The sequence below is a fragment of the Manis pentadactyla genome, chromosome 2, assembly GCF_030020395.1.
Source record: "Manis pentadactyla isolate mManPen7 chromosome 2, mManPen7.hap1, whole genome shotgun sequence".
In the NCBI taxonomy this organism is placed as follows: domain Eukaryota; kingdom Metazoa; phylum Chordata; class Mammalia; order Pholidota; family Manidae; genus Manis; species Manis pentadactyla.
In genome coordinates, this window is record NC_080020.1 from 116,938,004 (window position 1) to 116,962,113 (window position 24,110).

Sequence of the window (24,110 nt, forward strand, 5' to 3'; positions counted from 1 at the left end):
GAGAAATGAGAAACCATAAAATTCTTAGAAAACATAGGCAAAAATATCTTGAACATAATAAGCATGAGCAATGTTTTCCTGGACATATTTCATTGGGCAAGGGAAACAAAATAAAAAATGAACAAGTGGGGCTACATCAAACTAAAAAGTTTCTGCACAGCAAAGGATACCATTAGCATAACAAAAAGGCAACCTATGGTATGGGGGAATATATTCATAAATGATTTATCCGATAAGGCGTTAACATCCAAAACCTTTAAAGAACTCATATAACTCAACACCAAAAAACAACTAACCTTATTAAAAAATGGGCAGAGGATCTGAAGAGACATTTATCCAAAGAATAAATAGAGATGGCCAATAAGAACATGAAAAGATGCTCCATATTGCTAATCGTCAAAGAAATGCAAATCAAAACCGCAGTGAAATCTCACCTCACACCAGTTAGAATGGCCACTATCCAAAAGACAAGAAATAACAAGTGTTGGTGAGGATGTGAAGAAAAGGGAACCTTCCTACACTGTTGGTGGGAATGTCAGTTGGTGCAGCTGCTGTGGAAAGCAGTACAGAGATTCCTCAAAAAACTAAAAATAAAAATACCATCCGACACAGTAATTCCATTTCTAGGAATTTAACTGAAGAAAACAAAACCCCTGATTCAAAATGATATGTGTTTATTGCTGCATTATTTACTATAGCCAAGATATAGAAGCAACCTAAGTGTCTATCAGTAGATGAATGTATAAAGAAGAGGTGGTACATACACAATGGAACATTATTCAGCCATTAAAAAAGAAATCCTACCATTTGCAACAAACTGGATGGACTTGGAGGATATTATGCTAAGTGAATAAACCAGGCAGAGAAAGACAAATCCTGTACGATTTCAGTTATTTGTGGAATCTTAAATCAAACCAAACCAAAATGAGCAAAATGGCAGTAGACTCACTGACACTGAGAAGTGACTGTTGGTTACCATGGGGGATAGGTTGGGATGGGTGGGTGGGGAAGGAGAAAAAGAGGCACAAAAAATTCTCATTCATAATATAAGTTGGTCAAAGAGATAGTAGTACAGCATGGAGAATATAGCCAATGATTCTGTAACATCTATGTTCACTGATAGTAAGTGCACTACAGGGGATGAGGATTTAATAAAATGGATAACTGTTGAACAGCTGTGTTGTACACTTGCAACCAATATAAGATTATATATTGGTGATACTTCAATTTTAGAAAAGCATCACTTCTCAAGTTTTCATGTGCATACAGTTCACCTGGGAATCTTGTTGAAATCCAGATTCTGATTCAACAAATCTCAGGGGTCCAAGAGTCTACATTTTTAACAAGCTCCCAGGTGACACAGATGCTGCTTATACTAAATTAGCTACATGTTGGCACCAGAAAGTCATGTCATGTATTTTAGAAAAAAATCATATTCCTTATCTGAATCTGTATTTGTATTTTAAGCTCACAGACTCTTACCCAATACAGGACAACTTCTTTGCATACGGGTACCCCTATGAGATGCCTCCATTTTAGGTGAGTGAGGGTGTTGCAATTATTTTATAAATCAGAATGTGGGTGGTCAATATTTCAGTTGTAATTGGCCTTCCACATTTTTACTCAGAGTGTGTGAACACCCCTCTGCCACCCTGCCTGGCCGTGTTTCTGCATTACTCTTGCTGGCCCCAGGACAGGGAAAGGCTGGGGAGGAAGGCCCTTGTTGCCATTTCTTGAGCTTCAAGTTTTTATGTTTGTTTTTAAAACATTTTTTTTGTTATCATTAATATACACTTACATGAACAACATTGTGGTTGCTATACTGCTTTCCCCATGTCCCCCGCCCCCACATAATATGTGCTAATCATAATGCCCCTTCTTCCCCTTATCCTGCCCTTCCCACCCATCCTCCCCAGTCCCTTTCCCTTTGGTAACTGTTATTCCATTCTGGGTTTCTGTGAGTCTGCTGCTGTTTTGTTCTTTCAGTTTTTGCTTTGTTCTTAAACTCCACAGATGAGTGAAATCATTTGGTACTTGTCTCTCTCCACCTGGCTTATTTCACTGAGCATAATACCCTCTAGCTCCATCCATGTTGCTGCAAATGGTAGGATTTGTTTTCTTCTTATGGCTGAATAATATTCCGTGTATATGTACCACCTCTTCTTTATCCATTCATCTACTGATGGACACTTAGGTTGCTTCTGTATCTTGGCTATTGTAAATAGTGCTGTGATAAACATAGGGATGCATATGTCTTTTTGAATCAGAGAAGTTGTATTCTTTGGGTAAATTCCAAGGAGTGGGACTCCTGGGAAAAATAGTATTTCTATTTTTAGTTTTTTGAGGAACCTCCACATTGCTTTCCACAATGGTTGAACTAATTTAAATTCCCACTAGCAGTGTAGTAGGGTTCCCCTTTCTCCGCATCCTCGCCAACATTTGTTGTTGTTTGTATTTTGGATGTTGGCCATTCTAACTGGTGTGAGGTGACATCTCATTGTGGTTTTAATTTGCATTTCTCTGATGATTATCAAGTGTGGAGCATCTCTTCATGTGCCGGTTGGCCATCTGGATTTCTTCCTTGGAGAAGTATCTGTTCAGTTCCTCTGGACATTTTTTAATTGGGTTACTTGTTTTTTGTTTGTTGAGGTGCATTGGCTCTTGGTATATTTTAGATGTCAACTCCTTATCTGATCTGTCATTTATGGATATATTCTCCCATACTGTAGAATGTCTTTTTGTTCAACTGATGGTGTCCTTTGCTATACAGAAGCTTTTTAGTTTGATATAGTCCCACTTGTTCATTTTTGTTTTTGTTTTTGTTTTCCTTGCCTGTGGAGATATGTTCATGAAGAACTTGCTCATGTTTATATCCAAGAGAGTTTTGCCTGTATTTTCTTCTAAGAGTTTTATGGTTTCATGCCATACATTCAGGTCTTTGATCCATTTTGAGTTTACTTTTGTGTATGGAGTTAGACAGTAATCCAGTTTAATTCTCTTGCATGTAGCTGTCCAGTTTTGCCAACACCAGCTGTTGAAGAGGCTGTCATTTCCCCATTGTATATCCATGGCTTCTTTATTGTATATTAATTTACCATATATGCTTGGGTTGATATCTGGACTTTCTGTTCTGTTCCACTGGTCTATGGGTCTGTTATTGTGCCTCTACCAAATTGTCTTGATTAGTGTGGCTTTGTAGTAGAGCTTGAAGTTGGGAAGCGAGATTCCCCCCTGCTTTATTTTTCCTTCTCAGGATTGCTTAGGCTATTTGGGGTCTTTTGTGGTCCATATGAATTTTAGAATTATTTGTTCCAGTTCATTGAAGAATGCTGTTGGTATTTTGATAGGATTGCATTGAATCTGTAGATTCCTTTAGGCAGGATAGCCATTTTAAGAATATCAATTCTTCCTACCCAAGATCATGGGATGAATTTCCATTTATTAGTGTCCTCTTTGATTTCTCTTAGGGGTGTCTTGTAGTTTTCAGAGTATAGATCTTTCACTTCCTTGGTTAGGTTTATTCCTAGGTATTTTATTCTTTTTGATGCAATTGTGAATGGAATTGTTTCCCTGATTTCTCTTTCTGCTATTTCATCATTAGTGTATAGGAATACAACAGATTTCTGTGTATTAATTTTGTATCCTGCAACTTTGCTGAATTCAGATATTAGTTCTAGTAGTTTTGTAGTGGATTCTTTAGGTTTTTTAATGTACAACAATATCATGTCATCTTCAAACAGTGACAGTTTGACTTCTTCCTTACCAATCTGGATGCTTTTTTATTTCTTTGTATTGTCTGTTTGACATGGCTAGGATCTCCAGTACTAAAAATAAAAAAATAAAAAGTTAAATAAAAGCAGAGAGAATGGGCGTGCTTGTCTTGTTCCTGATCTTAGAGGAAAAGCTTTCAACTTCTTACTGTTACATATGATGTTGGTTGTGGGTTTGTCATATATGGCCTTTATTATGTTGAGGTACTTCCCCTCTGTACCTATTTTGTTGAGAGTTTTTGTCATGAATGGATGTTGAAATTTGTCGAATGCTTTTTCAGCATCTATGGAAAGGATCATGTGGTTTTTGTCCTTTTTGTTGATGTGGTGGATGATGTTGATGGATTTTTGAATGTTGTACCATCCTTGCATCCCTGTGATGAATCCCACTTGACATTGGTATATGATCCTCTTGATGTATTTTTGTATTTGGCCTGCTAATATTTTGGTTAGCATTTTTGCATCTATGTTCATCAGGGATATTGGTCTGTAGTTTTCTTTTTTTGTGGTGTCTTTGCCTAGTTTTTGGTATTAGAGTGATGCTGGCTTCATAGAATGAGCTTGGAAGCATTCCATCCTCTTCTATTTTTTTAAAACCTTAAGAAAAATGGGTATTATGTCTTCTCTAAATGTCTGATAAAATTCAGCAGTGAGTCCATCTGGTTCAGGATTTTCTTCTTGGGTAGTTTTTTGATTACCGATTCAATTTCATTCCTGGTAATTGATCTGTCTAGATTCTCTCTTTCTTCCTTGGTTAGTCTTGGAAGGTTGTATTTTTCTGGAAAGTTGTCCATTTCTTCTTGGTTATCCAGTTTGTTAGCATATAGATTTTCATAGTATTCTCTAATAATTCTTTGTATTTCTGTGGTGTCAATCGTGATTTTCCCTTTCTCATTTCTGATTCTGTTGATGTATGTAGATTCTCTTTTTTTCTTAATAAGTCTGGCAAGCGGTTTATCTATTTTGTTTATCTTGTCAAAGAAGCAGCTCTTGGTTTCATTAATTTTTTTCTATTGTTTTATTCTTCTCAATTTTATTTATTTCTTCTCTGATCTTTATTATGTCCCTCCTTCTGCTGACTTTGGGCTTCATTTGTTCTTTTTCCACTTTCAATAATTTTTTATTTAAACTATTCATTTGGGATTGTTCTTCCTTCTTTAAATAGGCCTGGGTTGCAATACACTTCCCTCTTAGAAGTGCCTTCACCATGTCCCATGGGAGTTGAGGCACTGTGCTGCTGTTTTCATCTGTCTCCATATATAGCTCTCTCTGCTTTACTTTGATCATTGATCCACTGATTATTTAGGAGCATGTTGTTAAGCCTCCATGTATTTGTGAGCTTTTATGTTTTCTTTGTACAATTGATTTCTAGTTTTATATCCTTATGATCTCAGAAGTTGGTTAGTACATTTACAATCTTTTTGAATTTACTGCGGCTCTTTTTGTGGCTTAGTATATGGTCTATTCTGGAAAATGTTCTGTGTACACTTGAAAAGAATATGTATCCTGCTTCTTTTGGGTGGAGAGTTCTGTAGATGTCTGTTAACTCCATTTGTTCTAATGTGTTTTTCAATGCCTCTGTGTACTTACTTATTTTCTGTCAGGTTGATCTGTCTTTCAGAGTGAATGGAGTGTTGAAGTCTCCTAGAATGAATGCATTCCATTCTATTTCCCCTTTTAATTATCTTAGTATTTGTTTTACATATGTAGGTGCTCCTGTGTTGGTTGCACAGATATTTTTAATGGTTATATACTCCTGTTGGATTGACCCCTTTATCATTATGTAATGTCCTTCTTTGTCTCTTGTGACTTTCTTTGTTTTGTAGTCTATTTGATCTGATACAAGTACTACAACACCTGCTTTTCTCTCCCTATTAGTTGCATTAAATATGTTTTTCCATCCCTTCACTTTTAGTCTGTGTATGTCTTTGGGTTTGAAGTGAGTCTCTTGTAGGCCACATATACTTGGGTCCTGTTTTTTTAATCCATTCATTGACTCTATGTCTTTTTTTTCAACAAAACGAGGTATGTCTTTAATTTATTTTTCAGATTCCTCTGCAGGATTAAAAAGTCTCTTTCTCATTGCACTGCCATGCTCCCTGCTCTTGGTCCTCTTTTCAATGTACTCATTCTTCAAACATTTTCTCATCTCCCGATCTAGATCATTGCAATGACCAAAAAATTTCAGAAAGCCGACTCGCGGCCACACCCGACGGCTGAAGCAGTATTCACCAGCGAAGACTTGCCACTCGAAGGCCGGGGGCTGCGCGCCAGAACCCAGCCAGTGCTAGGGTGCGAGGCCACCGCGCCCTGACTCTATGTCTTTTGATTGGTGCATTCAGATCATTTACATTTAGGGTGATTATCGATAGGTATGTACTTATTGCCATTGCAGGCTTTAGATTTTTGGTTACCAAAGGTTCAAGGGTAACTTCTTTACCCTCTAAGAGTCTAACTTAGCTCACTTAGTATGCTATTACAATCACAATCTAAAGGTTCTTGTCTTTTTTTTCCCCTCCTTTTCTTCCTCCTCCATTCTTTATATATAGGGTATCATATTCTGTACTCTTTGTCTGTCCCTTTGTATTACCTCTGGTGACAGCTATTTAACCTTAGGAACACTTCCATCTATAGCAGTCCCTCCAAAATACATTGTAGATATGGTTTGTGGGAGCTAAATCTCTCAGCTTTTGCTTTCCTGGAAATTGTTTAATCCCTCTTTCAAATTTGAATGATAATCTTGCTGGATAAAGTATTCTTGGTTTGAGGCTCTTCTGCTTCATTGCAGTAAATATGTCATGCCACTCCCTTCTGGCCTGTAAGGTTTCTGCTGAGGCGGGTGATGATAGCCTGATGGGTTTTCCTTTGTATGTGATCTTATTTCTCTCTCTGGCTGCTTTTAATCATCTGTCCTTATCCTTCATCTTTGCCATTTTAATTATTATATGTTCTGGTGTTGTCTTTCTTGTGTCCTTTGTGTTGGGAGATCTGTGCACCTCCATGGAGTGAGAGACTATCTCCTTCCCCAGACTGGAGACATTTTCTGCAATTACTTCCTCAAAGACACTTTTTATCTCTTTTTTTCTCTTCTTCTTCTTCTGGTGCCCCTCTAATATGAATATTGTTCTGTTTGGATTGGTCACACAGTTCTCTCAGTATTCTTTCATTCTTAGAGATCCTTTTTTCTCTCTGTGCCTCAGCTTCTTTATATTCCTCTTCATAATTTCTATTTCATTTATCATCTCCTCCACTGTGTCTAATCTGCTTTTAGTACTCTCCATTGTGTTCTTCAATGATTGGATCTCCATCCTAAATTCGTTCCTGAGTTCTTGAATATTTTTCTGTACCTCCATAAGCATGTTAATGATTTTTATTTTGAAATCTCTTTCAGGAAGATTCATGATGTCGATTTCATTTGAATCTTTCTCAGGTATATTCATAATATTGCTTTTAACTAGGTTCCTTTGATTTTTTATAATTTGTCTGTGGTGTCATCTAGTGACCAGAAGCTCTACTCTTTGGAGCTACTCAGCCCCTGGAGCAGTGTTGGGGGTCACAGGGGAGTGGTGTTGGTGCCTAGGTGGGGGGAAAGAGCTGTTTCCTGCTTCCCGGCTGCTGTGCCTGTCTCCATTGCTAGACCAGTGAGCCAAACACACAGGTGTAAGCCTCTGTGCTTTGTGTTTGTAGCTGCCATAGGCAAGGCTTCCCTCTGGCTGGCCTGACACCAGGGCAGAGGTTGCTTATTTCCTAGCCTGAGCCAGGTGCAGTCTAGCCAGGAGGAGGACGCAGCAGGCTGAGTATCATGGTGGGGTGTGAGCTGCGTAGCCAGCCAGGGGAATGGAGTGCGTGAAGATTGTTTAAGCTCCCAACCTGCTGGGCAGAGTGCACTGGACAATTTTGTCTACCTTTCCTTTCTCATGAGCAGTAAGCTCTGTGCAATCTTGCCCCTTTAGCAGCCCTCTCGCTTTTAGGAAGTCTCTCAGGCTGCCCACCCAGATCAGCTGGATATGAATCCCTGTTTTCCACAAGCAGCTGGAATCTCTGTCTCTCCAGGTATTCCACCTGTCTTAGCTTTCCAACAGCACTAAATCACCAGAGCACCATGCAATGTAGGTTCGTGCTCCCAGAGCAGATCTCCAGGACTAGGTGTTCAGCATTTCCAGGCCTCCACTCTCTTCCTGCACTGTTTCGCTTCCTCCCACCCATGAGCTGGGATGGGGGAAGGGCTTGGGTCCCGCCAGGTCATAGCTTTGGTATGTTACCCTGTTCCTTGAGGTCTGCTGTTTTCTCCAGGTGTATGCATTCTGGTGCAGCCTTCTTTCTTGTTGGTCTTTCAGGATTAGTTGTATGAAATTATATTTTTGTATTATATGTGGTTCTAGGAGGAGGTCTCTGTCTCACCTCTCACGCCACCCTCTTTAATCCTATAGTGGAATTTTATCCCTAGCTTCAGGTTTTAAGTATGATCTCTACTCACTCCACTGTCACTCTGGCCTCTGATGCCTGTCTTTTACTGCTTCTCAGATGTTATGGGACCCTCCCTTTTTTTCTTCTTCTATAGTTGAAAGCCCTTTGCTCCAATACCCATTCCCACATTTTTCTGACTCCATCTTTATCACTGTCATCTTTATAGACTTACTCCAAGGTAACTGGAACCAGTTATAACCATTATAACATGCTTGTAATGTGAAAACTTCTTACTTCTACTTAAGTGCTATTTGCTCAACCACTTTAGTTTCCCCTAATTAATGCTTTTATGCATTACATGTACAGATCAATCTTTTCAGTTTTGGGACCCAAGGATAGGGTCAAAGTATCTATTATTAAGTAGGGCTAATAGCACAATTTAAGGTTTTATTAGCCTTTATACACCTTTGTATAGCAACCTGACTACCATCTTATGGTCCCGAAAGTGCACACTGAGGCACCCTGAGGTAAAGCAGGGAAATACAATAACACTTGAGCTCTATCACATACCCCTTGAATTACTAGCTCAGGGTAGTTACAGTTTCAGTAGTAGATGGTGCTACATTCCTTTTGATGATGTCATATGCTTATGAAGCTGGATTTTCCAAAATACTTGTGATAAAAAGCAAGTTTGGTGCAAAAAAAAAAAAATCAATGTGGAAAGGAAATAAAGAGATGGTGTCCATTCTGAGAAGTTGTTCAGCACACAGTAGGTGTCCATATTCCTTCAGTAATCATAATCATCATAAATAATTGTGGTTATTTAAGAGTGAAATAAAACATTATTCTTTTTCTGTTATTTTTTGCCTATTTTTTTCAAACAGTTATTTATATGTAAGAACATAAGTACTTATTAAGTTGTTAGGACCTGTTTCTTTTGGCCTAAGGGCATTGTGAAAAAAAAATATTGAGACATTAAGGGCATGGTGAACCAAGAAAGTTCTGGAACCTCTGCTTTAGTCTAGCATTTTTCTTTTCAAAAGTTTCTGCATCTGTGGACTTGAATCATCCCATCAGGTATCTGTTTTACTCCAAATCTATTAAAAGGGGACCAACTTGTCACTGCATGAGGAACAAACTTGTTTTTTGGTCTATTTTTAATATTGGTAAAAAATACATTATAGTTTAATCCTTTTGTCTATTGGTAAAACATAACTCCAAAGATAGATTTGAGAAAATGCCTTATGAATAGTGAAAAAACCCTTCTTACAAATATCTGATGTAGCAATGCTGGCACGTATGACAACTTCAATTATTGCCCTTGACATTTTTTCCCCAGTAGATACGCTCTTCTGTGTTACAACTTCAAGGAGGTGGGGCAAGCCACATGATAGTGAGGTAGTGAAATTTATTTAGCTGCCAATAAAAATGAATTGTGTTCAATTCTCCAAATTGAAGCTGTGTTGGTGAAAGAATTTTGCCACTATTCTCTACATTTTCCACCCACTGAGAGATCTGTTAATTACATTTTACTACTGCAATGATATAAAAAAGTCAATATTCCACTGCAATGCATTACAGGTAGACTTAGTAGAATGTACACAAGGATTTTTCACCAATATTTTTTTAAACGCACCTACTATGTGCCACCTCCTAGCTCTTGTCTTATTTAAACTGCACTGTGGACTCTGTGAGGCAGGCACTGTTAGATTCATTTTCTAGATGAAGAAACTAAAGCCCAGAAAGGGTGATAACCTGCCCTGGGCCACAAAGCTGGCAATTGGTGGCAGTGCTATGCCACTTCACATTTTCTATGCCATGTTCTTTGTTGCCACTTTTAGTATCCTGAAACATCCTGGCCTTTCTTTAAAAATATGTGGCACCATCTAATTTGAAAAAAGACATATGCACCCCTATGTTTATTGCAGCACTATTTACAATAGCCAAGAAATGGAAGCAACCTAAGTGTCCATCAGTAGATGAATGGATAAAGAAGATGGAGTACATATACACAATGGATTATTATTCAGCCATAAGAAGAAAACAAATCCTACCATTTGCAATAACATGGATGGAGCTAGAGGGTATTATGCTCAATGAAATAAGCCAGGCAGAAAAAGACAAGTATCAAATGATTTCACTCATCTGTGGAGTATAAGAACAAAGAATAAAACTGAAGGAACAAAATAGCAGCAGACTCACAGAACCCAAGAATGGACTAACAGTTACCAAAGGGAAAGGGACTGGGGAGGATGGATGGGAAGGGAGGAATAAGGGGGAAAAAAAGGGGCACGAGAATTAGCAGCCATAATGTAGGTGGGGTCACAGGGAGAGCTGTACAACACAGAGAAGATAGTAGTGACTCTATAGCATCTTACTGTGCTGATGGACAGTGACTGTAATGGGTATGTGGGGGGGGGACTTGATGATGGGGGGAGTCTAGTAAACATAACATTACTCATGTAATTGTAGATTAATGATACCAAAATAAAAAAATATATATATGGCACCATGATTTGAGAAGAACAAGCAGAAAAATAAAAGGGAGGATCAATGATTTAGACAAAGTATTATTAAAAACTCAATCTTTTATGGCAGTAATGTTATTTGTATTGCAACAAGTGCTTTAAAGATGATTAGATTATTGTTATTATTTTTTAACAAACATTACCCTATTAAAGTAGTGCTATTCAAATTTCACAGAGGAAACAAAGTAGAGTCCAAGTAAATGGACTGTCTTTCTCAGCAGTCACACAGCGTGTAAATTCCACAGCAAATACAAGGCTAGCCCCTCGGGGATCTGTGTTGATGCTCACTCCTTCACTGAATACTTCCTCTCCTACTTTATTCTATATTAATAATTCACATCATTGGAACAATGCCTGGTTACCTCAGCCCAAGCTGTGGATAGCTTTCCTTCATTTGTATAGTAGTAAATACTTTACAAGAATATTTCCACACAGTTATTGAAGAATATTTTATAACATTGAAGGATGAAACATGCAGCCCTTGGAATCTGCAAAATTTATGCTATTGGTTTGATATCCCAATATAGATATTTTTAAATGGTAGCTCTAATCATGAACAAAGACATTTTATTGTCTCTATTATGCTAATTCCTCATTAGTTTATGTAAAGGACATGTGCTAATTGTTTTTCTTATCAATACCATATAATGAAACACAGAACCTACAAAGTGCAAACCTGTAATCCTGCTTTTATATATCTATTTTTGCAGTATGCAGATATCCTGCAACAGGAATATAGCTGATGACAAAATTTCAGTGAACCTCACGATGACAGCCTAGCCAAGTGGCTTCCCTGACTCAGCTCCAGTAATCCGTAAGGGCTGTGGTAAGTGATACCTCCTCATTCTACCTTCTGGAGTCAGGAAAACGGTCAGATGATGTTTGGAAACAGTGCCTTTACATGCCATTTTTCTCGGTCATGAACCTTGCACAGTTAAATCACAAACCTTTGAAATGCCTGACTTTTGCCCATTATTTGAGACAAGACAAAACAGAAGCAGCGGGCGCGATAGTGACAGCCAGCTCTAAGGCACGTGTGTTCTGAGGACAAAGAGCTCCATTTGGTCAGAGAATGGATGGCACTGTAGGCAGCAGAATTTAGAAATAGTTTAATCGGAACCTGGCCAAAGAACTAAAACTCAGGATGTTTGCTTTCAGAGTGAGAAAAAGGAACCTTGTTTTCCTTACAGCTTAATCGCTCTATTCCTGTTTTGAATACATCCTACTTTATAGAACAGCTGGACCACATTTTTCAAGCTACAGTAAAAATTAAAGGATTTATGATAATCCTGTGTGGATGGCTGTGGGTGTTTCATTTTCAGGTGGAGCACTTTTTCCTTGGTTGCAGTGCTAACACTCCTCGCTTCTTGCTAGTCTTCTTCGCGAAACTACTCATGTGAAAAAAAAAGTCTTACCGGATAAGCAACAATCTTACTGTTTTGGGGGAATAGTTCACATCCTCCCCATCTATTTATCAGAAGTAACTTCTTCAGGCTTTTAAAGCTAGAATGTCAAAGTGCCCAGCGGAATCCTACCTTGCCCACATACTGATAATCGGATCCCGTATATTCCTCCAGGAGAAAGAACTGATTCCACATCCAGCTCCTTTTCGAACGGCTCAGCTCATTTTTGCTGCTTCCAGAGAGCTCCAGGGCTCTTTTCTTTGCAGGGAAACCACTAGTCCTCTTAGATAACGGAGTGGAGATAGTTGGGTAGGGCTGACCAACCCAAAAGAGCAGCAAGAAGTACCGGTAAGTTCTCATTCTGATGCCACAGTCCCGTCTCTGAGGGGTGGGTGCCCCTCTCCGCGAAGTGCCTTTTCTCACTGCACTGTAGCCAGCCTCATTCCTTCTTCCTTCCTTACTGTTCTTTGCTTGGCTCTCGGAGGATATCTGGAAGGAATAATAACATCAAGCAGTTTTAGAGACGCTTAAAATTCAGAGTTTGAGCAAATAAGCTCTGGAAAAAGAGGACAGACATTTGAAAAGCACAACAAGGGTAGGTTGGCTATCAATTTTGAAATGAGGAAAATGGTTTTCATATATGCTAAGCAGAAGGCGTGTGCCTAGTAGGAAGCTGCTGTTTTCTTTTCTCCTTTTCTAGCTCTTAAAAGTCCTATTTGAAGTAATAGCATTGCTGTAGGTCCACATGACGGGGTGGGTTATTTCACCACGCTTTTCTCTGAGTACATGGGCTGAGATCTGGTTTGAAGAAACGAGTTTGTGTTTCTGATTCTATTTGCATATTTATCCCCATGAGCAAGTCTGAAGCAAAGAATATCACAATTTCCATTCAACTAAAAGTGGGTGATGTTGAAATTTCACTAGAATGCATTGAGTAACTGTGAGGTGCAGGCGTAAGTCAATACAGAACCTATTACGAAGACTGTTGGCTTAGGAGAAATGCTGTGCGACACCATTCTGGGTCAGATAAAGTTGGAAAAGACCATACACATTTTCTTCGGAATGCCTATTAGCATATTGAAGTTTCTGAAGTGAAATATTTTGTAACAATGATAATGAGCCTACATTTTTTAACCCAGTATTTCCCAAACTTGACCTGGAAACGTTTGTTTCTCCTAGGACCTAATAACACTATAGGATGGGTAAATGAACAACCTACAGGGTTTGTATTTAATAGAATGTAGGAATAAAATGAACAATTCTCTTGAAATTTCTTTAGGATATCCTGGGCTTTTATCTCAAAATTTTGCTTATATCATGAGTAATCAAGCCTATTTATTAAAATTGGTCCAACAATTTCTATGTAATTTTCACAGGTACATCAAACGCCTCAGTATCACAGTTGAGGGCAATCAACTGCAGGATCTTCAGAAACTCAGCTATTATACTTGTGAGTAACAATTTTCTATGACAAATATTAATTTTCAAAGAATGTAACCAAGCATTTAAAAAATCCTCAGGCTAGACTACTTGGCAAAGATGTCACAATTTCATTTACTATCGTATGTAATTAAAATGATACATGCCTATATTTACATCCTGATCTTTCCCACGTTTCTTGGGAAAAAAAATTCGACACATTACTCCTTCATCATACTATTTGGTATGAGAAAAATATTTTCTTAACTAATACTAACCAAAAAATGAACTGCTTTGTAATGCAGATCATAATAGTTATTAAACTGCTACATTCGCTAAATAATGCAGGTAAGACACAAGTTTTGGGTAAGCTGATCAGTATTTTTTTCTCTATGTCAGAAAAGGTCTGTTTACTTGTCTTCTTTTGTTTTACCCGGTAAATGTATCTGTGACTTTTTTTTTTAAACCCCAACAATGAGTGATTATGGCCACCTAACACATGGCTTAATGAAGGATTTCTGTTGGAATGTAAGTGAAATGTTTCAGAGTGTTCATCATTTTAAAACATTTATTCCAGTATTATACATCTTTTTAATAGCAGACTGTGGATGTTGAAAATTCCATAGATGAGTAAATTAGTACTGTTGTTGCCAGGCAGCTGTATCTGGGGAGGGCTCTACCTGTGCACTAGGTAAAACCTCAACTTGGATAGGGGAGGGTTCTTGACTGATCGAGAAAGTTTTCAAACAGGTCAGATGAGTGTAGGTATGGGAGGAATTCATTAAAACAAGAGTAGTGTGATGAATGGCAGCAGCTGTGCAGGCAGTAGAGCGCAAGGGAGAACAGAAGGGGGAAAGGTAAGCTCAATGAACTCCTGCTCAGCATTGGGCAGATCCCTTGCCCACTCCTGAAGGCAAGGTCACCTGGCATCCAGTGCCTGCCTCAATCTGCACGGTGTGGGAACTAAGCCCCTACACACCCCAGGATTTGGGAGAGCCAAAGACCAGTGGATGGAGTGAGATTATGTTCTGAGAACTTCCCAAATGAAGGAAAGGAGATTTTCCAGCAGGCTGCTAAAGAGCATGATCTTACAGCGGTAGTCCTGCCTGGGTCACCCAGGCAACAGGAACTTGCAAGCCCAAATCAAAGCTCTTGGTAGCCCTTTACTACTTACCTGAAGTAGGACAGAATAAAGACTTATACTTAAGAATAGAATATTGAGTGAAATAGCAAAGTCACAAAGACACTAACCATGGGGAAAGGGGTCTCTTATTAACCTCCAGAGAGGCTTTGAAGAATGCAGAGACTTGACAAAGTAAGCTGAGCAGCAGGAAATCTTTATTTAAGGTAAAGTATACAGTTGAAGAAAGGGGGGTGTGGGCAACCTCAGAGAGGAGGCGTGCTTAAAGGATTCATGTCTTGTAAGGATTTCAAGACTGGGGCAAAGGGCCGGGGTGGTATAGGCTTGACATGTGGTCTCGTGATGTCTGTCTCTGGTGAGAGACATGTCATTGTCCATAGTCAGTGCTCTGGATATTCTGTAAGGTAAATGTTAACCCAAGGAGTTTATTGATCCTGTTCTTCTCCTATATAGTGGTTACCCTCAAGCAGTGGAAGCATACCCTTTAGGACTGCCTTTCCTGCCTTAAGAAAGGGTTGGTGGTTGGCTAAATCCCGTAAAATATGTTAGGAATCTTACCTGCTAACTCCCTGGTTTTTAAAATGAAATTTTAGCCTTAAGATGGAGTCCCTCCTATTCTTACTATACTATTTATATCCCTGCAGTTTTCATTATAGGCAGGATAAATTAATCAAGATGCTTGTCCCATGTCCCTTTCTACCTCACTAACAATTAGTCATGCTGGAAAGATGCCAGATAACAGAATACTTGTCATTATGTGGCCTTGGTACAGGTGTGGAATGACTGATGATCAATTAGGTAACACGATTCTTCTCTTTTCTCATGGATAGTATATAGAGGGGATTGAGAGAGCATATGTAGAAAAGCCCTCTAAAGACATCTATTCATTTTCAGTAGTAGAGATTACAGTGAGGTTGATTCAGTGGAAATTACATTTTTCTTAATTTCTCACATTCTCCATTATTTGCATAGACAAATCGTGCAGTGAAGAATTTCATGTCTGCTGCTGCACTCAGTGTGTGCCCCAAGGAGCTGGCAGGAAAGAGGGATGCAGAGAATGGAAGTGTCAGCTGTTTAAAGGCAGACTCCTAAAGGCCATTTTAAAGAAAAATCTATCCCTGTGGGTGTTGTGTGCAAACTCTACAAGCTGTTGCCACTCGAATATTAAATATTAGTTCTTTTTAATATCACAGATACCAAAATGTCAAGTATTTCTTTTTCTTTTCTTCTTCTTCTTTTTTTTTTTGCTTAGTTGGTAATGAGCTTTTAAAGTGATAAAAATTCAAGCAGTATTTCCAAGTATGCTAGAACATCTAGTTTGTTATAACCCAGCTTTCTCTGTAACAACTTGGCAGGGTGTGTCTTTGTTAAAAACTCAATGTGCAAAATTACTGTGATCCACTTGCATTTGGTGTTAGCATTTTAGAGAGATAGATTTCTCTGTGAAATTCCATAAAAAAACTATTAAATAACCCCAACAAACTCTAAACTGTTGAATATATAACTTAGCCATTCTTATTTAATAATTCCTAATGGACAGGACTGCACAGTGGTTAAGATTATCGATTCTGGAGCCAGACTGCCTGGGTTTATGTCCAGACTCTGCCCATTAGTTGCTATGAACTTGGGAATGCTTAATCTCACTGTACATTAGTTTCTTCTTCTATAAATGGGGATAATTGAGTAACTACCTCATAGGGTGTTGTAAGAATTAAATAAGTCATTGCATGCAAAGCACTTAGAAAGGTGTCTGGCACTTAGTAAAGTATCAACAATGATTAGCTATTATTCTTAGTATTACTATTGTTATCATAACTATTATTTGCATTTTATGTATAGAATCCATCTATAACACACTGCAAAAGTCTGCAAAAAATAGTGTAGTTCCCCCTTAGGCTTATATACTTTTTCTTTTTCTAGAAGCATTTCCAAGCAAGTCAAATTTTTTTAAAATTAAAGAATAGAAGCACTTTAAAAGTCAGAGTTAGTCCGTTTGCTAATTGTTTTTCTTTGTGTGGACTCAGTTCAGAATTTCACTGTAATAGTGTGCAAGGAGAGAAGGCAGAAGCTTTATGCGCAGTGCCTACATGAAGCAGAAGAATATAGGCAAAAAGGAATTACTGGAGGAATCACTCATTCATAAAATCAATGTGTACTTTTTTCCCTTGCCATTTTTGTTAAATTAAGGTTTTGAAAGTCATCTCTACATAATTTAGGTGAAAAAAAAATCAGAAGTAACTTAAACATAGTAATTTTGTCCTTACAAAAAAAAGACAAACAAGTCTTCTTGTAATCAACATGCTGATATTATTTTAATGTTATATTGGATAAGCATTCGAGGTAGTTAAAAAAATAATACACATATATTTTAGGTTCTACTTAATCTAAAAACATGAAAAAAGAAAAAAGAAGACACATCCACCAAATATGACCTTAGATGCAAACATCAGGAGTCTTAAGGTGCTGAGTGACTCTAAGTTCAAGGAAAGAAGGAAAAGACCCAGTGTAGCACAACTTTGAGAAACGTGGGAAGGCTGCACAGTGCAGGAGAACCACAGGGCAGGCAGTAGTCAGATGTGCCGGCTCTTTTTCGAGATGTCAGAAAGTAAACCAAAAGGACAATGCAGTAAGGCCATACATACATGAATTTTAAATTAGGTATGGTTTTTCAATTAAGAAAGAACCAGAAGGAGGGCTAAGGGGAAAAAGGGGGCATTATGATTAGCACACACAATGTGTGGTGGGGGGCACAGGGAAGGCAGTATATACAGAGAAGACTAGTAGTGACTCTATAGCATCTTACTAGGCTGATGGACAGTGACTGTGATGGGGTATGTGGTGGGGACTTGATAATGGGGGGAATCTAGTAACCATAATGTTGCTCATGTGATTGTACATTAATGATACCAAAATTAAAAAAAAAAAAAGAAAGAAAGAAACAGATGATTCGATAGCAGGAGGGGAAAAATGCAAAAGAAAGTAGACAGTGAACTTTCCCCCCCACCCTCACCTCATGGCATTAAGAGCAAATCAATTAGAAATATCAAAAAACTCTGTAAAAGTAAAACTAGAACTGCCTAATTACAGCCTGATGACAGCTTAGCAATGGACTTAAAAGATTACTTAATAGACAATATCTCTATTTTTTATTTTCTTTTTGCTGGGATCTGGGTTTTTTTGGGGAGGTGGGGGATCTTCTATTTCTTATAAGCAATCATTTACATGGTCTGAAATTTGATATGCTAAGCAGTTGATCCAGAAAAAGAGTTCAAATCTTTGTTGAAACCTTTTTTTTAGTGACGTGTAGGTGATAATTAAGATGTTTATGGATTGTGGGGCAAGGCCCATGTAGCTTTGATAATTGTATACTTTGAAATTTAGTTGCCTGCAGCCAGTATGCATATATACTTCAATCTTCACAAGAGTATATAGTCAAGTCCTGCTTTTATTTAATGCATGCCATTTAGGAGGAGTCTGGGCCTCATTAATTCAGGTTCTACCAATTTAGTATAGGTGATAATTAATGCAGAAGTTGGGCTGAAGCTTTTCTTTGATTAGCAAAACCTTTTCCTCTAGATTATTAGAAATTAATAATGTAAAAGTATCTCATAAGGATATATAGAATGAGAAGGCAAACTACTGTGTCTTCAAGTTCCCTAGAGTACTTTGGAATCACCTTTTATTTGCAAATAATTAATATGCTAATTAGAAAACTTCTCTGTTGATTGAACTGCTTCTCCAGTGACTTAATGTTTGATAACAGTCTGAATGACTCAACTATATTATCTGGTTTTGAGATACTGATTTCATTATACTATTTACAGACAAATAAATAACTAAATATTAGATTTAAAAGCAATATAATTACTTTAAAGTTTTAGAATGCAGACAGCGTATGTTCTGGTGCTCTTGATTAATTCTAATCAGTGCAATATTACTATAATGCTATTTAGGCTTGCAAATTAAGCCAAGCACATTCATTCTTTGGTATACAGAGCCTTAACTTTGGCCTTGAAAGCACAGTAAAGATTCAGTAAAGCAACATTATTAACATACTTTAATCATTTACCATAGTAAGAGAATATTTTAAAATCTGTTATGAAACTGTTTCTTCAAATAAACAGTGTTGCATATAAGTACTGTTGCATAGTATTTTGCATGCTGCTGCTCACAGAAAACATTTCTGAAAATATTGTCTATGCATAAGTCATCCTAACTCATTGGCATAATGCATTAGCAATGCTTTTAGCATATGTATCATAAATCCCTTATTCATTTTTGGTACATTTTCTCACACTACATCATTAATGAAGTAAAAAACAGCTGGTTATTTACAACTATTTAACATTTCTCCAGACCCTTTGGGATTCCAACTCTGAGCCTGAAATCTCTCTTGTCCCACCCTGTCTGGGTGTGATGGGGCTAGGATGGTATTTACTCCATTAAAACCTAGCAAATTAAAGAAACAGAACTGTGAAATCAGAATGAATTAAACAGAGTGAAGCCAAAGGCATACATGTCTTCCTGCAAGAAGATCTTTGAAAATACACATATGTTCTGTATTCTGAGAAGAATTGTATAGCCAGTTGACTTTGTTCAAGATTAATTTTCTGATCACCCAAGAAACTTTTGTTTTGAATAGGTTGCCACCTGCTGTGAATAAAAATAAGTCTATAGAAATAGCTGATCTAGATGTGGTGACATAAGGATAGAACCAATTTAAAATTTTTGGTAGAGATTTCACATGAAGTCTTCATTTCTAAACCGCCATTTCATTTTTCTGTAAATGTCAAAGTCACTGTTGAGTAAAATTGGTTCTGTTTCGTGTGTGTAATGAACTCCACTGAAATGTGTCAAACAGCTTTGGCATCTCTCATCATGTAGCATTTCTCTTGTGCCAATGAATCATTAGGGCAACAGCCATCAAATGATGCCTGGCTTTTTTTTTTAATGTTTATATTTGTGGATAATACGCCAATCTGTTTGCAAACTGATGTATTTCCAGATGAAGCTATTCCAACAGTATTACCCTCATTCTAAAATTATATTCCACACATTGCATTAATGAATTAAAATCAAATGTGTTACAGCACATAAAATGGTCTTATATGTAGTTGAGGCTCAAGGAATATTTGTTGATTTGAATAATCACTTGGGACAAAAAAAACACAAACTTGAACTAGAGGATAAAGACGAAGTTCTTTTTCCATATGGGGGAAAAGTACAAACTATTTTATCATGAGAGGATTATCAGAATATGGTTAAGAACAGGCTCCAGCACGCCACTGGCTGGGCAAGTGGGGAATAAATGTGAGTCTCAAATTTCTTTATATATGAAATGTAATGAAATTATTAGTTCTGAGATAGGGCAGGGAAATGGGATAAGGGTTATGCCATTGTAAAATCTACTTAACCTGTAAAAAAGGCCCAGCTTATTCTTTAAATTAATTTACATGCTGTTCTTCCTCTTCTTCCAGCCCCTTAATCAATTAAGTAATTTTGTAACCATGACAAGAGATAGATTTCTGAAGTGTAAATGAACTTCTCTATATAAAGAATGCTGAGATCTGGACAAATGCAGTCACCTAAATAACCCTATTCTTAAGACAAAACTTCAAAGGAATTATTAATCACCTGTATAAGTCATGTCTTGTGCTGACCTCTACCCAAAAGGCCCTATGAAACCCCAAACCCTAAATCCTTACATGTACCTCCTCTCTGAGGTCGCCTGCACTCCCATCTGAGTGTGTACTGTCTCATATCAAATAAAATTTCTTGTTCCATAAGCCTATTGCACTTGTCTCTGAACTCTTTTCCATGATAAAGACAAGAACTCTCCAACTTCCACCTCTGGTGGTAAATGCTTTTGTCATTTTGCTCTTCCATTCACTTTTCTAGGCTTAAGCACCAGTCTTCACTCTCTCTGTCCTACTTCAGGTAAGTAGGGAGGGGCTGCTGAGATATCTGACTTGGGCTTGCAAGTTCCCATCGCCTGGGTGATCTGGACAGGACTGCAGATGTATGATCATGCTCTTAGTGGGCTGCTGGAATATCTCCTCTCTTTGCCTTTGAGAAGTTCTCAGAACATAATCTCACTCCATCCAGTGCTCCACAACTCCCCCAAATCCAGGGGTGGTAGGGACTTAGTTCTCATGCCGTGCAGATTCAAGTAAACACTGGATGTCAGGTGATTCTGGCTTCAGGAGTTGGCAAGGGGTTCACCCTACACCGAGCAGGAGTTGAGTTAGCTTCCCTTTCCTGCCTGTGTTCTTCCTTGTTCTCTACTGCCTGCACACGTGCTGACATTCTCTTCTATTCTCGCTTTAATAAAATCCTTCCTTACCTACATTCATCAGACCTGGTCAAGAATTCCTTCTCCACCAGAGCCAAGAATCCTTGCCTGTCCGGGTTGAGGTTTTACCTAGTGCACAGGAAGAGGCATCCCCAGACGCAGCTGCCCGACAATGTACCTTCCTCATAGGATGACTTTGAGAGGAAATATGAATAAGTTCATGTGAGGTTTTGCTACTAACATTAAAATGGCCACAACTACCTAAAGTGTCAAAGAATGTCTCAGCAGAGGATGGACATTGGCTCTGCTAGGGCCAGTTTGCCTCTTGTGAATTTCTTGTTTTGCCTTTTACAATTAAGAAGCTGAAATTAGTCACTACTCCTTAAAGATTAATACATGCCCATTTCTGATTAACTTGAACCCTCAGAAGTCTGGTGACATTTTTATTTCTGGAGTGGAGGGAGCTGCCTCCTGGAGCAGAGCAGGTACATCCCCACCGATCCTGATTGATGCCTGTCCCACTTTGTGCTCAATTGACCTTGGCCTTCTCACTGTCACTGTGGTTTTCTTAAACCTGCTGCTTCATTTCTTTGTGCATATTGCTTGGCTCCCGAGGGCGCTGGGCTTGTGGATGTTTTTTTTTTTCCCAAGAGATTTACTCATGTGAGCAAAGGAGAAGAGAAAGCATCTTATACCTTTAATTAGCTATTCATACCATGAATTTTAAATGTGTCTGTAGCAACCTATATGTCTAGGTTGCAGAAATAGATGAAAGACTTGGTTTCATATTTCTCCCTGCTTGTACGTTAGACTGTCTGGCAGCTACGGTAATTCTTTTGGGCATAGCCATGTAGGACAATGAAGCTTGAACAAGACTGCAAGGTGTCAAAGCCCACTTGCATGTCAGCATGAATTATTTCAATGAGTTTTGCTCTTCTTTCAATAGCTGGATAAAAGGGCAGCCTGAGAATATTGGCTGGGACTATGGGCCAGCAGGAGATAAGGGAACCTTAGTGAGTGTGAGGAGTTCAAAACAGTTTTAACTTTATTAAGTTGCAAAAGGAGTCACATGGTTTGTCTTACCATTAAGTCACTGTGAAACCTGGTACATCACAAGATGATTTTTAAAGGCTCATACTTGTGTAAAGTGTTACGAGGAATGGAAATGTATTTATTTTTGCTGATATAATGTCTAAGCTTTTTATCAATTACATGAAGTCTGACTCATAAATAGTAATGCTAGTCAAATATGCTGTGTTCTATCCCTGAACTTGCTATGTGCTAAACACATCACAAACGTGATGATCGTGTGAGGCTGATAATATTCTTACAGTTTCTGCAGATGAGGGGCTGAAAGTTAGAGAGGTTGTGTAACTTGTCCAATGAGTACATAATGAGCCAATCCAAACCCCTGCATCAGACTTCAGATTCCTTACTCTGAACTCACCCTGAGGAGTCACAGGCCAGCCTGCTGCCCATGATAAGTACATAAATAACTGTGACCTTGAAATTGAGTTTTCACTTCCCTAAAAATATAATACAGGTCTCTGAGAGGTAAAAATAATTGTCACAAAGTGTATATGCTAAATAATAACAGCAAACAAACATTTTACTCTGTGCCAGGTAATGGGATAAATGATCTATAAACATGTAAGTCTTAAACAACAATCCCTTGAGAGGGAGACCATCATTATTATAATTTGTTGATTTAGAGATGAGCGGCATAGGCTTAGAGGGACCTGATCCTCTGACCAAGGGTGCACAGCAAGCAGTTGGCAGAACTTGGGTAAAACCTTGCTAAGGCTCCTTCTGAGCTATGATGCTCACAATCTCATTTGTATTTTGCTCATGGAAACAGCACCTAGGCCTTATTTACTCTCATTTCAGACAAAATTTGAACAAATTTATCACCAGGTTTTGAAATCCCCAGCAAATTCAAGGGAGGCATAAGGAGTGGGAGGAGATGGAATACTGATATAAGTGGGAGGGGGTGGCTGAAAGCGGCAGAGAGAGTGGCTACAAAAAGCAGGTAGCAGAACTACCGACAGAGGACCAAAAGAGGGGCTGGCCTTGGGAGAGTGGCGATGCTCTGTGGTCCCAAACTGAGAACAGTGCCTGCACACGGTGACACTAGATAGACATTTGTGAAGCTGGTGGATGGATGGATGAACGCATGAGCAACTGAATGTAAGAATGCTTATATGACTGAGTCAACTATGAGACGACTGATGAGCATAGGAATGCTTCACCTTTGTTTTCATCACGAGGACATCGCCATGTTGCCGATTCAGCAACGAGTGTTCATGAAGATGACCTTGTTTTCATCAATGTTTGGTTTGAGAAGGCATGGATATGTAGAATACATCTGAACAAAATGACATCAAACGTTTTTGAGGTAGGTTCTCACTGTCTATCTTTCTTCCCAGATTATCACGGGCAAGCTACTCACCTCTCTGAGCTTTTGTTTCTCATGTTTGAAATTAATGCTGGTGTGCTGATACCCAGGGATAGGTCAGCCCTGTGCACCGAGCCAGCTCACCCGTCTGTATGCCAGCATTAACATTATTCATCTTGAGAAGTTGGCAAGTGACTTGTTATGATGTGCTTCAATTCCTCATCTTCAAATTGGGAAGAATAAAGATTTGGGGACTCAGTGGAGGCACTTGATGAACACCCTGAGAAAGCACCCTGCTTGAGAAAGCACCCTGCTTTCTCTTCTGAGCTCCAAAGAAATTAAGAAGTAAAACAAAGGAGTGGTGGATGGAGACCACAGAATCACCTTTATTACTAAAAATCAAAGAGCCAGGCTGGAAAGGTCACTTAGCATGAGCGCTGAGTGGGCTTACTAAGTAAACATCAGCATTAGGGAGAATCCGCCTGGACTCAGGGGGATATTTTGCTTTTTCTTTTATAAAAGCAGAAGTGGTTGCTAGCTCCATATAGCAGGCTCCAGTTCCACAGTACAGAGACAGAGGGAATGACTTTCTGTTCCCCCCCTGGCCAGCTCAGGTACAGGAGCCATAGATCTAAAGAAATGATCTGGAGCAATCTGTTTTAATCCTCCCCAATTAAAAAAAAATCATTAGAAACATCAGTGATCCTGAGAGCCAGTAAATCACTTATAAACTACCAGTAATTCTTGTGTTTAAG

General features: G+C 38.5%; 1 protein-coding gene across 2 annotated transcripts in view; it reads right to left on the bottom strand.

The window, feature by feature from the left end:
* The window catches only part of CDH6 (cadherin 6), a 136,384-nt gene that overhangs the window by 53,286 nt on the left and 58,988 nt on the right, over positions 1-24,110 (bottom strand). For both annotated transcript variants that reach the window (XM_036926620.2, XM_036926619.2), the window contains exon 2: positions 12,241-12,597. In XM_036926620.2, the coding sequence (XP_036782515.2) occupies positions 12,241-12,468 (228 nt within the window). In that variant the 5' untranslated portion in view covers positions 12,469-12,597. The remainder of the gene's footprint in view (positions 1-12,240; positions 12,598-24,110) is intronic.